General features: G+C 44.6%; 1 protein-coding gene across 1 annotated transcript; it reads right to left on the bottom strand.

Annotated features, from left to right (window-relative positions):
• Window positions 1-466: 466 nt before the first annotated feature.
• Window positions 467-9,676, bottom strand: WBP2 (WW domain binding protein 2). Its single transcript, XM_034789583.1, has 8 exons — window positions 9,475-9,676; window positions 8,097-8,205; window positions 7,430-7,565; window positions 5,657-5,749; window positions 5,166-5,303; window positions 4,784-4,906; window positions 3,022-3,098; window positions 467-2,738 (listed from the first exon to the last, which is right to left on the bottom strand). The coding sequence occupies exons 1-8, from the start codon at window positions 9,531-9,533 to the stop codon at window positions 2,685-2,687; spliced, it is 789 nt and encodes a 262-aa protein (XP_034645474.1). The 5' UTR covers window positions 9,534-9,676; the 3' UTR covers window positions 467-2,684.
• Window positions 9,677-16,152: the final 6,476 nt, after the last annotated feature.

Genomic DNA, 16,152 nt, shown 5'->3' with positions numbered 1-16,152 from the left:
CTGGAGCTGACTGTAAGTCACTGCATTCTAGAGAACACAGGGGTGAAGACGGTCATCCCAGGAATTCAGGGTCCCCAAAGCCTGAGGAGACCCTATGCTAATACTTCACTGGAATACTTTGTCACTCTACAGCACTTTCCATCCAAGGACCACAGAGCACTTTAATGAATGAATTTGGCCCAGGAAAGGCCAATAGCACCTAAACAACCTAGAGGAATGGGACGTAGGCTCCTAAATGACTCAGGCGCTCTGGAAAATGTTACCCATCATCTCCATTTTAGAAACAGGGAAGCTGAAGACAGATTAAGTGACTCACCCAAGGTCACACAGGAAATGTGTGGTAGAGCCAGGAATAGGATCCAGGCCTCCTGACTGCCAGCCCTGTGCTTTAATTGCAAGACAATCCTTCCATCCCACTGCCTGTGGCGAGACCAGCGTGACACACAAACGCACAGGCACAAAGAGCATCAAGCGAATTTATCTTTACTTCACAGTCTCAGCAAAACAAAATCTGCATTCAGAACTTTTTTAAACATTTATATATTAATTCAACTTCAAAATAAATACTTTTTTTAAAATACCCATTTCTTTACATCACTGCAATTTCAACAGCAAGTCTAGAAAAGTCAGTGCACAGAGCAGCAATGTGAGCAGTCAGCTAGAAAGCTTTCAGGAGATCAAACTAAAAGGAAACAGGAGGTGGGCCCTGTTTTTCGTGCACGTTGCATGCAGTAAACTTCAGCAAGCTTCCTTAGCACATCTTTCAGCACACTTGCTTGGAAGAGCTGTGCACTGCTCTCCCAAAGGAAATCTACAAATCTGATTCATATGTAAGTCTGCAGGATTCTCCCACAGCCGGTTACTGATCAGTCCCACAGAGGTTCCAAGTACTGCAGTGACTGCTACTGAAATCAATATAAAAAAATGACATTATGGAACAAGCATGCTTGAATCCCTAATGGAGCTGAAAAGCCCATGTGAAAGCGCAAGATTAGTGTTATTTATAATTAAATTAATAGCTGGTCTGGGAACACTAACCAACGGTCCAGTGATGAAAAAAAGGAATGTTCTTAAGCTGTGCTACATTGCTTTCTCCTGGATAACCAGCACCGAAGGGCTAGTTCCAAAAATTAAATCCAACTGCAAGTGAACACATTGTTCTACATACTTCTGCTTGGAGTGCCATTGCTATAGCGGTGGGAGGTGATTTGCAACTGCTGCTAACTCGGAAAGACAGGACTGGCATGTGAACTTTCATCACGGAGCTCAACTCAGCTTGAGTACGCCAAACAAGCCAGGACGTTCAGGAATCAAATCTGTTCTGAAGTGTTGGAGGAGGGCCTCCTGTCAGCGACTAGAGAGACGCTGGCTTGGTAACTCGGCACTCCAGAGACCAGGAATCTCAGCACTTGTGTTTCCTTCTGTTGAAGGAAATCTAGGACACGCAGCCCTCTTGGGGTCAGATTCTGATCTCCCTCCTGAAAAAATGAGCAGTAACGAATTTGATGACATTACAATGAAGTTAAAACCAACATGAGAGAAGAATCAGGCCCTCAGTCTTTCCAGGGTGCAACAAGACCTTCTTCAGTCTCACAAAGGGAATGAAACATAGAACAGAGTCATCAGTCTGCGAGTCTTTTCCACATGCTCCCGGTTATACTAGCAGAAGAGGATGCATCTGGGAACCATTTTGCAGGGGTGGGTGGAAGCATCAGGAAAGCAGAGTATGATGATGTTTCAGCTCCACCAGGTCAGGGGAAAAATGCTCTCCCATCCAAGTCAGAACGACACACACAATTCCCAAATCCTTCCAGGGTGGAGTTTACACAACTATTGCCACACCCACCTCAACTGAACAGTCTAATCACAGCAGTAAGATGTGTCACTGGTCAGAAAGCGCAGCTTGCGTTATTGGAAAGAAAAAAAACCCAAGGTGCATTAATGACTAGAAAAGGAATGGCCAGGATTACTGATCTAAGACCCACATCTTACTGGGAAAGAGACAGCAGGACATTCTAATGCCCCAGTAGACCCAAGGTATAGGTAGGTGCCACTACACAGCCTTGTAAGGAGAGTCAAACATTTCCTCAAAAGATCAAACTTGACTGCACCAAGATAGGACGCAACAGTGCACTTTGTGGGGGTACAGCAATATTTCAGGTGTCCCTGCTGAGGGAAGTTTCCTAAGCACTGGACAGAAGTGCAATAGGTATCAGTTTCCTTCTGAAGCCCAAAGCAGCCGCCGCAGCCTCCCCCATGCAATTGTGGAGCAGATGAAAGCTAGATGAGATGCGCTAGGCTGAAGGGAATTCTTTAGAGTTAAGACAAGTCTTGTTTCAGTGTTAGGGATCTGTTAGCTTTAAAATTGGAACAGTCACCTCATTCAACGGAGGACTATATTAAGTGTACTGGTGGAGAAGGGATGCAAGAGAAACTGTCACGGATATTCTAGCTATCACTGGGCACAGGGAAAGCAGGAATTTGACAGCAGGGATAAAACCCTCAGGGTTGTAAGTGATAGTCCAGAACATTTTAAATCTCTTCCTTCACTCTGTGTGTGTGTGTGTGTCTATCTACCTGCCTCGAGGGAAGACTATGACTCCTTAAAGCTGTACACCCCACCCCAAGATTCAGCTAGATGGAAAATAAGGAAGCAATGCATCATAGAGAGGTTCCTTTTCAGCTTATTGGGTCTTCTTGTCCTCTGGTGGGAAGTAAGGAGGAGGGGGAGGCTGGTCCTAAAATAGAAGAGGGGAAAAATATGTAAGGAACATATATCCACAGCTAGGAAATCAATTAGTTCAAACAAACCCTGTTTCTCCAACAGGAACAATGGCTGTTAACACAATCAATATTGCTGCTTTTAACCCTCTACTATCTGTACATGATCACTATCCAGAGTACGGACATTTAATCTAATTTCCTGTGACATTTACTATGCCCTCTAGAGTGACTCTGCCCCCCTTTTACACAGTCAACATACAGTTGTTTATTACATATAGAACAATGCGTGAAACTTACTGTGGGCATGTAGACATTATGAGGGTTGACTGGACTGTAATAAGCACTGGCAGCAGCTTCTGCAGCCTTCGCTTCAGCTATTGCAAGCAAACACAGGTTAAAGATTAGGTGACACTGCAGGGGAGATTAGGTGACACTGCAGCCCACCATGTTTCTGCCTACCAGGTATTAGGCCAACCCTCAGTTCTGTACCCACCTGATCTACAAAGTGGCAACAACAACACAAAGCTACATAGTTAGTGGGACCCCTTCAAACGGCAGAGGGTGAGGAATCAAGTCACTATAGTATTGCCCGGTAAGAAACCAGGGAGATCAGCAGGTCCTGTGGGACTCAGCACTGAAGGAGCTATAATATCCTGCCACATCAGCTTGCAGTTGCCGTCGGGGTTTTGCTCTGTCTATGGAACAAATGCTAACAGCTGCTTTTGAAGACCAGCCGATCACAGGCAATGCTCCCCGAAGGCAATGATCCAAAGACTTTTTACAATAGAAAAATGAGGCTTTAATAGCAGCTGTGGGGAACTCACTCCTTAGGAAAGGCTAATCCACAAGAGCAGCCCGGATCGTGCGGCTGCCCCTGACTCTGAAGTCTTGCGTTCAGCCCCATGGACCCACCACCTTTTCCAAGTGCCAGTCCTGAGCTGAACAGCTATGGATTCAGACTCAAGAGGTGTGCTACACCTGCTCCTTCCCCCACCCCCAATTCCTTTGAAGACCAGAGATCCAGCAGTATTAAAAATCTCACTTATTTAGCATTTGCTTCATGTGATTTTAGTGTTTGTTCTGCATGATTGTAGCGATTTCACATGCAAGAACTTGAGAAAATGTCCCAAATCACTTTGAGAAACCTCATTTAAATGAAACTACAAGTCTGAGTTTTGTGACCAACTTCAGACCCATTTCTATTATGCCTCCCATCCAATTTCATCAATTAGGGAAGTATGGGCAGGTCAGATGAAAGCTGGGCAGCTAAGATTAACACGGTTTGTCCTCTGGCTTTCTGATGGGATGCTGCAAACAATGGCAGAGCTGTGCCAAACAAATGCTGCTTAACTCTATGGATTTCTACCATGCTTCACTCATTGTTCCATTTCACTGAGTGACAGTCAGACTGATTCCTATTGACCTGCTGCCGCTGAAAGCCCTTCTTTATAAGAGCATTTCTATTCTGAAAAGCGTTCTGTTCTTACCGAGACCTTCTTACTCATCAAATCTACTCCTACATATATCAGAGTCAGATCTGCTGACTAATACAAGCTTTTACACTGCTGTTTTGTTTTGTTTTTTTTATTCCTGGTAGCCCTGCAGAATGATCATCACTACCGGAAAACAAGCTGGATTCTCTTCCGGCTCACACAGAAACAGAATTGATCCAACTGCAGAATATTTGTTGATGATGAACTTGTTGGAAAGACTCCAGGTTGGCTGTCAGATTGAACTGAGTTTGCAAGACTGGCAGTTAGGGAAAAACTATATTTTAACTTGTAAATGGAGCAGGTTGTTTCTGAAAACACCAAGAGATGATGTACATGAAACCTTGATTATGCCAATTTTAAATGTTACTTTTCAGAGGAGAATCACATTTTAATGCTTTTGCTCATATTCATTATGCTTTGTAGACAACTATTTGCTGCATATTTCTACATGGCCATTGTAGAGAGAAGAGAAATGATACTGGAATGTAGTAGATCAACTCGTTCTCAGTGACTGATGTTACTAACATTGCAGTAGTCTGATCTAATCCACTGGACACACTTCTCACCTGCAGGAGTGGAAGGAAGGTCTGGGCCACTGACTGGAGGCTCCATGGGCCCAGGGTAAGGAGGTGGTGGAGGTTGCATGTAACCCATGGCTCCATCCATCATGGGGGGACCAGGGTAAAACTCTGCTTGGAAAGGAAGAAAATGAAAATATTGTAGGAACAGCTCCTTTGGGTCAGCCATGGACCATATACAGCCAAAACAAGTCTGAAAACTAAATACAATTAAATAAGCTCAGGTACTTAAATTGCATAAGGTGCTGAACCAAACCTGAAAACAAGCCAGACGTTACCTCCAAACATACAGCCACCTTCCCCTCTTCCTTAACCTGCTTTTTTAAATTTGGTCACTGGAAAGATTTCCTTATTGAGTTCGCAGACTCACCAGGAGGTGGTGGTGGGTAGGGGTATCCTGGCGGAGGGGGACCGTACACCCCATTGGCTGCAGGTGGCGCAAAGGCGTAAGCTCCATTCGGCATGTAGGAATAACCATAGGCTCCATTGGGAGCTTCCCCTCTAGAGGCTATGAAAACAAAAGCAAGTTGATTCTACCAGATCCACAAGGACTGAATCAAGGTCAGGACAGATCCGACCTCTTCACAGCAGTAGATCAGACAAACTCGGAGACGAGTGCAATAGGCTAAGCAGATCTACAGCTGACCAGATGAGTAAAATTAATGATTTTAAAAAAAAAAAAAAACACAAGTGAAATCCAGTTACTGGCTGAAATTCAAAAATATTTTAATCCATCCTGCCATACCTTATTCTAAGAAGGACACATGCACCTTATGCTCGTAACAAGCCCACACAAAAGAGCCAGCTCCCCCTCTACCATTACCCGATTTAGCCTTGTTGTTAAAACTGAAACTTCAATACCTTGAGATGCCACTTGCAGCATACGCTGTCCAAACTCAATAGCGCCCCCAGCTGAAAAAGTCATTTTGAACATTACAGATCCTTCCCAGCCACCTGCAGAGGAGAAAAATCAGTTGAAAGAGGAGAATCTTTTTCAATGTTATTTAGTCTCCCTGCTATGAGGCAATTGTTGTGGTCTATCTATATAGATCCCTCACATGCAACACTAAAATACTTTAGCTTTGTCCCAAATACCTTAAAAGCCTGCAGGTAAAAGGATAGGATCATCATGATTATGCTCTGATTAGAAAAATACACATTGGCCATCGGAGTTTCAGGTCAAGGGGTACCTGAAGTTGGAGCATCAATCAGAGGTTGCTGAAGTTGTGTGCCTATTGTCATAGTCTGTCAGTGGTTGGCAATGACACCAGCAGCATGAGATTTGCTCTGGCTCGGTACAGGATTAGAGCAAAAAACAGGGATTGTGTTATTCCAGTTCGCTAAAAAGCCTTTACAGCTAGTCAATCATTAGCTATAAATTAGACAGGGGTGTCGAGTACCCAATGAAGCAAAGAGCATAAATGGTATGAAAGATGCTCTAGGATAGGATAAAAAAAATATGAGTGACATCCCAGGTTTCAGGCTTAAATAAAACAAACAAACAAGAACAGCCCAAACGTCCCAGCACCACACCAGAGATGAATCAGTGTCCGTGTCAGAACAGGAAAATTAAATTACTTTGTGAACTAAACCCACGATGCTTGTGTGTGTTATAGCGACATTCCTATTAAAGGGGAACTCCTCTGGGAAAGGCTCACAAAATTTTAGGCAAATCCTTTTGCCTTTTACATGGTTTTCAGAGTTTGTTCTCACTGTGTGCACCCCCCTCACAGGCTGATTTGTCCTATTTGATCCTGCACAGAAGCTATAATGCTGATTTCCAGGATCACAGACTGTGGTGTCCTAAGCACGGGATTATGACTTCAGTGCCAGAGTAAGCAAAAGAAATCGAGCTGGGGGTGAGAGAGAGGTTATCAAATTACAGGTTTCCAGTAACAGTGAAAGGAGGAACACAAGAAGTACTGGGTAAATACGTATTTGTACAAGTCTTTCCCTGCCTCTCTCCAGGTTCACTCGAGTATGTAAGTTCCCCTTTAAAACCAGCCTCCCCAATTTCAAGACTGCTTCTTCCCTTTCAAGCCTGAAATAGAACATGTAATGCCCATTTATTCAGTTCCTGTTAAAATAAAGTGACTTGAGATGGTTTTTACTACTAAGGCGTTTTGTGGCAATAACACAACCTTTCCTTGAGCTACACAAGAGATTTGTGATGGACAACTGTTTCTGGTTACTTGTCTGAAAGTGAACGTGGATTTAGGAAGAAGCAGAGAAGTTTAGCAAAGAATCATCTGGACAGGGATTGAACGGATTTTCTCAACAGGCCATAGCTTATCGACATCCCTTAGAATTCTGTTGGCATGACCTTCTCTCTGTTATGAGCCACTTAAGGATGTTTCGTCAATGAGATCATTTGGCCAATTGAACTTTAACATTCAGAACAGAGAGCGGAAATTAGATCAGTTTCTGGAACAGACCAATTCATTGCAACTGGACAGGGAGAAAGGGAAGGGAGAGACATTTTTTGTTACAGTTTTTAAAGAAATACATTTTAATAGTATTGAATACTAAGCCATTTGGATAACACCCAGTTTAGCTCAATGACTAAACTTGATATTTCTCTGAATCTGATGCTATGTAACTACCCTAGCATTACTGTAACCAAAAATTACATACCTCCTGTCTCTGCTTTCACTGTCCCCTTGATATAATTTGCTCCAAAGACAGGCTGTTTAATCTCACAATCTTTTATCAAATAAAAGGGCATCATGAAAGACTGCATGGGATCCTTTCCCTTGGACACAAAGATAACCTGCAGGGGAAAGGAGCAAACTCACAGTAAGCGACATTTGAAACAAGCATGAAGCATAGAGACAATTTACTGTGAGAAAATGGAGCTCAATGTGCTGAAACTGCTTCCCACGCCTGGAGCTTTAAATCAGCCCTGCAGGTCACAAGATCTCCAGAACAGTAGCAAGATGCCTGGGAGCTGAGGCAATAATGTGAAGTGCCTTCTAGAAGCATCCACTAGCTATGATCTCTCTCCTCCTGATTTCTAGTCAGCTTGCTGCTCTCCAGATGGTTACGATTATTAGTTTAACTGATGCATTAAGCCTTTGCTTTTCAGCTCCTGAGGATCCTTGGCAGGCTACATAGCTGCTTGCAGGAACTAATCAGTATTTATGTCTTTTGACAAAGGATTTACAATGCACACATAATGCTGCTGAGGTCCAAAGATCATCCATTTTCAAAGGCTGCTAGATAACCATACTTTCAGGAACCAGGAAGGTTTCTCTGTCACTCTCTATTTAAAGTGTCTGATCCTATTATGAAAACTACTTACTCTAAATGGAGTCAAGAAGACACTTCCTTTCTTGGTCCCTTTGAAGGCATCTGGCATGTTTTCCATATCACTGAATGCAATTTCTATGTGGTCATAGGTCATCAAAATGCTACAAACAAGCAAAGGAAAGAAGAGGCCCATTATTAGGACTTGATCCAGAGTAGCAGTTTGTGTAAATTTGATGGCCTGTATCAGGGGTGGGCAAACTACGGCCCGGGGACCACATCCGGCCCTCCAGATGTTTTAATCTGTCCCTCCGGGATCCGGGACTTATCCCACTCCGCACAGCTCCCGGAAGTAGTGGCATGTTCCCACCTCCAACTTCTATGCGTAGGGGCAGCCAGGGGGCTCCACATACTGCCCCCGCAGCTCCCAGATTTAGCTATTTTGATTTAGAAACTACTAAGTTAAATCAGTGCAACTCCTAGAGTGGATGCAGTTATACATCCTTTATACAGGTATAACTGCATCCATGACAGCAGGGGGTTACCTGGATTAAACCATACTGGTGTGAGGTCCCACTCCTAATTGAAGTAGTGAAATCGATGTGTAGAACAGGCCTCAGCAGAAAAATTGTACAAAAACTTGAGTGTTGGACAGGCCCCAGAGGACAGGAGCCATGAAGAGTGAACTACCCTGCTGTGGCAGAACAGGGTGCTCTCTATGTTAATGAGGGACAACATCCACTAACAAAATAACAAAAGCAGAAGGAAAGAGCAACTTTCTAAGGGCAGAAGATTGTTGAATGGCAGAGAGGGATACACAGATCTAATGACCACTAGAGTCTGAGGTCTCACAGTTTGACCAGGTGGAAGAGGGGGGAGAGGAGGGGTGCTGCCTGGGGTCCATGCCATTGGCACTAGATGATCTACCCAGGAAAGAACATAGCTCCCAGCAGCACCAGCACAAGCTCTGGACAGGCAAATCTGCCCAGCCAGCGCCAGCAGCACAGTACGATGGGAAGGAGCAGGCTCTGCAAGGCAAGGAGCGAGAGTGGAGCTGGGGCTCACCGGCGTCACCTCCATTCCTGGTGCTGCCAGAGGTCACCATGGCAGCCCGTGAGCTCCCAAAGGAGGGTGGCCACCTCTGCGGCACAAGGAACGGGGCAAGCGGGATGGGCCTGAGCCCCTAATCCTGGGCAGCTGGCAGCGCGCACCCGGGCAGCTATCTCGCGGGGGTGTGGAGATGGAGCTGCCAGGGGGAGGGGGGATGCCAGCAGAGGGGGGGGGGGCTGGTGAGCCACGGGGCGCTGGCTCCCGGGGGGGGGGCCCCTCGCCCCCCCCGCCGGGGGGGGGGGGGGACCACGTGACCCAAACCCCACCCCCTTCAAGCTGCCCACTGGTAACGGCCCCCCAGGAAAAAAAGGGGGGGCTCTCACCTCTCGCTGTTATTGACAATCACGCCGCCGCCCTCCGAGTGGTTCCTGTTCAGCGCCATGGCCTCCGCGGCACACTCCCGGGCCTCCCGCTGCGGCCGGACACGGGCCAAGGGATGAGACACTGCGCCTGCGCACCGACCGAGCACTGGAGTGGGATGTGCGCGGAGACCGAATCGCCCAGCATGCAAAGCGGCACGGCACGAAGGCGGGAGCGTGGCATGCTGGGACGTTTGGTTCCCAGAGGTCCCTTAGAGATGGAGTGTTGCATGCTGGGATCTGTAGTTCCCACAGGCCTCTTAGCGGTAGAGTGTTGCATGCTGGGAGGTGTATGGGTCTCTCAGAGATGGGCTGTTGCATGTAGTCTCCATGGTCTGCTCTAAGGGACATGGAGCATGGCATGCTGGTCTGTAGCAGGTGGCATTAGGTCGGCCTTCTGCTTCCCCATCTGCACAGCGGGCCTGCTACATTCCCCAAGGCTGTCGATGGGGTGGGGCTGCATGGGGTCTAGCACTCATAGGGGGAAGGTGCTTTTCAGTGGTATGGCCCTGTCAGAGTGCCCTGTAGTTTGTAGGAGTCCTGTCTATCCAAATGGGCTAGGATCCCCCTCCTCTGGCAGGCCTATGACCCCATATCTCACACCCACTGCTCATTGGCCCCAAAAACATCTCAGGTCATGGACCCACAAAAAGTCAACACATTGCCCCATCACATTGCACAGAAGGACCCCACATGGAGGAGTCAGCGTCTTGTGATGCGCCAACATCACCCTGCAGACTGGTGCAAACAACTCTCTGGCCACAAACATCTCCATCATGACACCATGCTTGTCCCTTAAAATATTATTAAAGCTAATGCTATATCTATCTATCTATCTATATATATATACAGATTAAGAAAAGAGTATCTGTACATCTGGGTATTGTGCTTAGATTATCCACAAATACAAAGTTTGTTTTAAAAGTCATAAGATACATATCATACATAATCAGCAATAACCAAAATTTAGGTGAATAAATTTAACAATACACTTTAGAAATTAGCATTCAAATATTCAGGTTCATCTAATTAAATCAATGCCTGACCCTGGGTGTGCAGGACTCCGCAAGGCTGCACCAACACAACGCTGAGATAGTCGAATTTGCATCACACTAGGAGCATTGCAGCTCGAAAAGTCCTGTAGGGAGCTATGGTCCTAGACTAGGGTGACCAGACAGCAAATGTGAAAAATCGGGACAGGGGATGGGGGATAATAGGAGCCTGTATAAGAAAAAGACCCCAAAATCGGGACTGTCCCTATAAAATCAGGACATCTGGTCACCCTATCCTAGACTTAAATTGTTACTACTTTTACTAAAAACAAGTGTCACCAACGAAGAAGGAACTGGGCGGAAAGAAAACAGCCAGTGAACAACTCAGAAATAGTATTAAATATAAAGGAGAAGTTAGTTGCTTGGTAGGGTTGGATTCAATCTGTTTTGTGGGTCTTGCTCTTTTGCTTGCTGCTCTCCCCAGCAACAAGTAAGTTCCTCCACTCAGAGCAGTGGAGGAACAAATAGAATTGCTGGAGCATAACATATTTTTTAAATGAACAAGAAATTAATTTCCAAATTCCTCTTTCAGATGCTCAGCTGCAGTGTGCTTGAGAGACTGTTTTGTGGAACTAAGGAGCAGAGGACTGGTTAGAGCTGGGCAGGGCCGGCTCCAGGCACCAGACGAGAAAGCACGTGCCTGGGGTAGCACATTGTAAGGGGTGGCATTCTGGCCAGTTTTGGGGCGGTCAGCCCAGCCCTGCAGGGGAATGAACTAGCGATCCTCGCCGCTCACCATGCCGCCGGGCTCCCCGGGACGCACCACTCCCCGCCGCCTGCACCAGCCTCCGCCTCCCGCGCCGCTCTGAGCCCGGCCGAGCCGCCTTTAAAGGAGCGGCTGAGCCAGCACCTCCTGCAGCCTCCGGGGGCTCTGCCTGCCCGGCTGGGAGAGGCACCCCAAGGCCAGAGGGCTGCCCACGGGCGGAGGGAGCGGGCGGGTGCCGCCCTTCACCCCCTGCAAGCCGCCTTGACCACCCTCCATGCGCTCCCTGTGGCTGCTGGGGTTTTTTTTGGCTTCAGCAGTCTGGCCACCTTTTTTTTTTTTTTTTTCCTTTCCTGGGACGGCAAAAAAGCTAAAGCCGGCCCTGGAGCTGGGTATATTATATACCACAAATTCTCCACAGGATTAATTTGGGAACAAGAGGCACATTGTTAGCTTTTAAACCAGGGGTAGGCAACCTATGGCACGTGTGCCAAAGGGGGCACGCGAGCTGATTTTCAGTGGCACTCACACTGCCCAGGTCCTGGCCACTGGTCCGGGGGGCTCTGCATTTTAATTTAATTGTAAGTGAAGCTTCTTAAACATTTTAAAAACCTTATGTACTTTACATATAACAATAGTTTAGTTATATATTATAGATTTATAGAAAGAGACCTTCTAAAAACGTTAAAATGTATTACTGGCACGCGAAACCTTAAATTAGAGTGAATAAATGAAGACTTGGCACACCACTTGTGAAAGGTTGCAGACCCGTTTTAAACCATCACTAGCCTCAACAGAGAACTGAGCTAAAAAGGCAGGTCAGATTTTCTCTTTTCTATTAAACCCCATTGGGTCTATATTTTTCTATACTATAGTAGTAGGTATAATCCAAAGATTTATTCTCATCTTTTTGGGGACAAAAGTGTTTGGAAACATAAATATCTTCTGCTAACATTTGCTTCTGACCAGATTTGGAGCTCCCTTGAACTGGCAAGAAGAAATGGTTCACTTGGACACAGAACTCTTCCTTGCTTAAAATGATTTGCGGTGTTGCTTGTGCCCTGCTGAGCAGCTGCACTTCACGGGTGAGCGTTTAGGTTTGTAAAACGCTTTGGCACGATGTGAGTTACAAGTTATTTTTGAACCAATGTATTTTGCTGTGGTTCACGCCATGGTTTTTCTAAGGAAATTTCCTACCTGGCTCAGTAGTGGCAAAAACACTCATATTTTCTGGGCTCACATCCAGTTTACAATCCCATAAGTGAGAACTGTTTGTACCTCACAGTGCAAAACCACCAGTGATATTTGGTGTTGTTGGCAGGATCTACCAGAGAGCAGCGCAGGGCTGAGATAAAATGGAGACAGAGCTATTTCTGATTCCTAGTTGGTGCCTGGATAAGAATTCAGATTACTGGTGGAGCAGGCTGAGAAAGCTCCTGTTTGCACTATGGATAAAATGGTGGTCAGTCCCTGTTGCTGCAAGATGATTGCTGATAACCATCATCACTTGGAAACAGATCTCCATTGTCTTATCCAGCATTAAAAAAACATTGAACAATCAATGACAAGATGGCCAGATAATTCAGTCGTTTTGTTCTGTAAGGAAAGACAATCCAGTATGATGTTTGTACACTGTTTAATGGTAGTTAACATTCTTTAATAGCATTATATTATTGTTACAGTTTCCTCACACACTTTAATACAGTAATTGTATACCTAAAAAAATCCTAAGTAAAAAGATGATCACTATGTGAGGCGAAAATTGCTCAAGAAAAAACAGACACTCGAAATTGCACAATGCTGTTTAAACAGCGGCTTATTGGATTTATCCTGTTGCTTATGGAAAAGCAGAGGATCGATCCAGGGTTGGTTCAGTGTGAATTTCCTGATCATTCCAGTTTATACCCCATGCATGTTAGGAACATAGGGATTTCAATCCAGGCCAGTGGTCCATCTAATTCAGTACCCTGTCTCCAAATACTATCAGATGCACCAGAGGAATCTCGAAGAGGGAAGTTATTGAATAAACTGCTGACAGAACTTTCTTCCTATCCCTGATAGTTAGAGTTTGGTTTGTGCCCTGAAGCATGAGAGTTTATCTTACTTCCGAATGGACTGAAAGAACAGGCAGGGGATATTCATCTTAAAATGAAGCAAATTGTATAGCTGTGATAAAGTGAATCAGCTCAACTGTTACCTTTTATTAAAGCTACTTTCACAAGTTATTACAGGCAAATGTGGAAGATCATTTATAGCAGGTTCTCTGTAAAAATCCTGTTGTTTCATTTCATGGACATACAATTACTTCTGGGGCCTAGTGGATAGGGTTAGGGTTAGGGCAGGGCACTGGTTTCATGGTTGACCTTTGAACTCTTCCTCTCCAACCTGCCAGAGACTGGCAAGAATAGGCCAAGTTCAGGCATGGAGGTAAGCAGGTATACCAGCTATAACAGAAGTTGCAACTGCTTATCACAGGGCTGAGAAGGACCCATGTCAATAGCTTCCTGCCATGCACTGCATTTCTGCTCTACCCTTGTGGCTGCTTATGGAGTGGTTCTGAAGTCTTATCTCAGCGTTTTCTTCCATCCATAGGGAGGATAATATAATAATGCTTCCCTTTTTTATAGCACCTTTCAACAGTGGTTCTCAAAGCCCTTTCTAAAGCCGGGCATTAGTATCCCCATTTCACAGACTGGGAAAAAGAGGCTTGGAATGGTTAAGTGATTCATCCAGTGTCAGTGGAAGTCAGTCAGGAACAGAATCCAATTCTCCCAACTCATAATTCCCTGCTCTAACTGCTAGACATCATTGCCTCCTGAGTACTGCCGCTGCCTTCACTGCTGAAGCCCAGGATGGGGGAAAAGTTATGCAGATACACAGGGGAAAGACAAAAGTTTAGGCTCAGCCTAATTGATTGATCTCCTGAATGAATACCACAGACAGGGCGCGTGACATACACCTTTGCTATGGGCAACCAGGGAGAATGGGGAATGCCCACCTTTGCATAATGAACCCTCTGCCAAAGACACATTCATTCTAATAAGGAATTAAGTCATCTTCTTTGACACACAAATGGAACCAGGGGCCCACTCCTGCAGCCCACACTCAGGCAAAACTCCCGTTGAAGCTGATGGGAGCTTTGCTCGAGTAACACAGTCAGAATTTGGCCCATGAGAGAAAGCAACATTAGCCGATAAAGACTTAAGCAAGTGTCCTAGAGCCCTTACCGCACATATTAAGCAGAAGTACAGAGATTAATATCTTATTTTTCCCTCTCACTACATTATGGATAGCTTCTCTGTTGTGAAGGTTGAATCTAGCTTTTTTGCTTATATAGCCATTTCCAATCCTAATCACCTCTAGCTTCGCCAAAACTAAAGCAATCCACATGAAACGGCACAAATATTGTCTCACGCCACATTAGAGATTTTATGCAAAGTCAGACACAGAAAAGACAGAGTGTTTCAGAAATAAGAGTTAAAAACATAAGAAGTGAACACTGGTCCCCATTGAAATCAATAGCAAAATACCCATAGACTTAAACAGGGTCAAGATTTCATCCAAGGTGTTTTCACTTCTTGAAGAATTTGCTAATCTTTTTTTTTAATAGCTCATAATATTTCAAAAATCACCATATAATAATAATTCCTAGCTCTTATCTATCTATCTATATCTAGCACTTTTCATCAGTAGATCTCAAAAGTATTTTACAAAGGAGGTAAGGATCATTATGCCCATTTTACAGAATGGGAAGCTGCAGCACAGACCTGGGAAGTGACTTGCCCAATGTCATCCAGCAGGCTTCTGGTAGAGTTGGGAACAGAACCCAGATCTTCTGAAGTTGGTGGCCTTCAGAGGACTGGAGCCTTTGACTATTTTCAGAAGGCGAGTGGGTGCATTTCACCAGGCCTCCATGTTGGGAGATGTACCTGTAATTTTAACTGTGAATTTCCTGGCCTTTGGACTGCTTTTTTAATTACAGCATTTTATTAAGGTTTTTTTCCATGAATATATTTCTATGTATTTACAGCCTTAACTCCATCTTAGCCAAATTCATCCCTACTGGAAGTGGGTTACATCAGTGGTGAATTTGACCCAATTATTTTCTCTTTACATAAATACAGTACACTAGGTCTCTTTTTTTTTATATAATGCAAGCTCTAGGAGGTAGGTGATAAACTAATATCAGAGAAAATTAACTCATAGCAAAGTATATAAGACTGAGACAGGTAGGAGATGAAGCTACTGCAGTGCATAGATGTGACAGTAATTCATTCCAGCTGTTGTATATCTCCAGGGCATACTTGAGAAGGTGGCTTGAGAAATGTGCTCTTGAAAGTTCTCTTTTCCTTTCCACCTTTTTTTAGAAGGGATTCGCCACCATCCTTTATATTCAGGATACATTTATAAATGGTTAATACATAATTAACAGATGTTTTAATATATAGTTAATGAAAGGTTACAGATTGTCAGAATCCAATAGGTTGTTTATAACCAGGGCTTACAACCATCTAGAACAGCTTCTACTGATGTGCTTATAACCATCTTCTATAACACATACTGTTTACATCTGTTACAACTTAGAACATCTATTAATCATTTAAAACCCTTTATAAACTACACTGGGGTACATTAGTAACTAAAAAGGAACTGCACTAACTGGAGTCTTTTAGGAGTTTGGGATTTTAATGCTACTAAAGTTCCCAGGAAAGCAGGGATGTGATTATAACAGAAAAGGAAACCTGCAGTGATACCTTAACTAAATTAATAGTTCCCGGATAAGAAACTATCTATTAAAAGTGAATTTTAATAAATACCGCTATTGCTGTTTCAGGATCTCCAGCCACTGAATGGTGCTGGAGTCTCTCACTAGCAGCTATTTCATCC

Source organism: Trachemys scripta, chromosome 14, assembly GCF_013100865.1.
Source record: "Trachemys scripta elegans isolate TJP31775 chromosome 14, CAS_Tse_1.0, whole genome shotgun sequence".
NCBI classification, from domain to species: domain Eukaryota; kingdom Metazoa; phylum Chordata; order Testudines; family Emydidae; genus Trachemys; species Trachemys scripta.
This window is presented reverse-complemented; position numbering and strand designations above follow the sequence as displayed.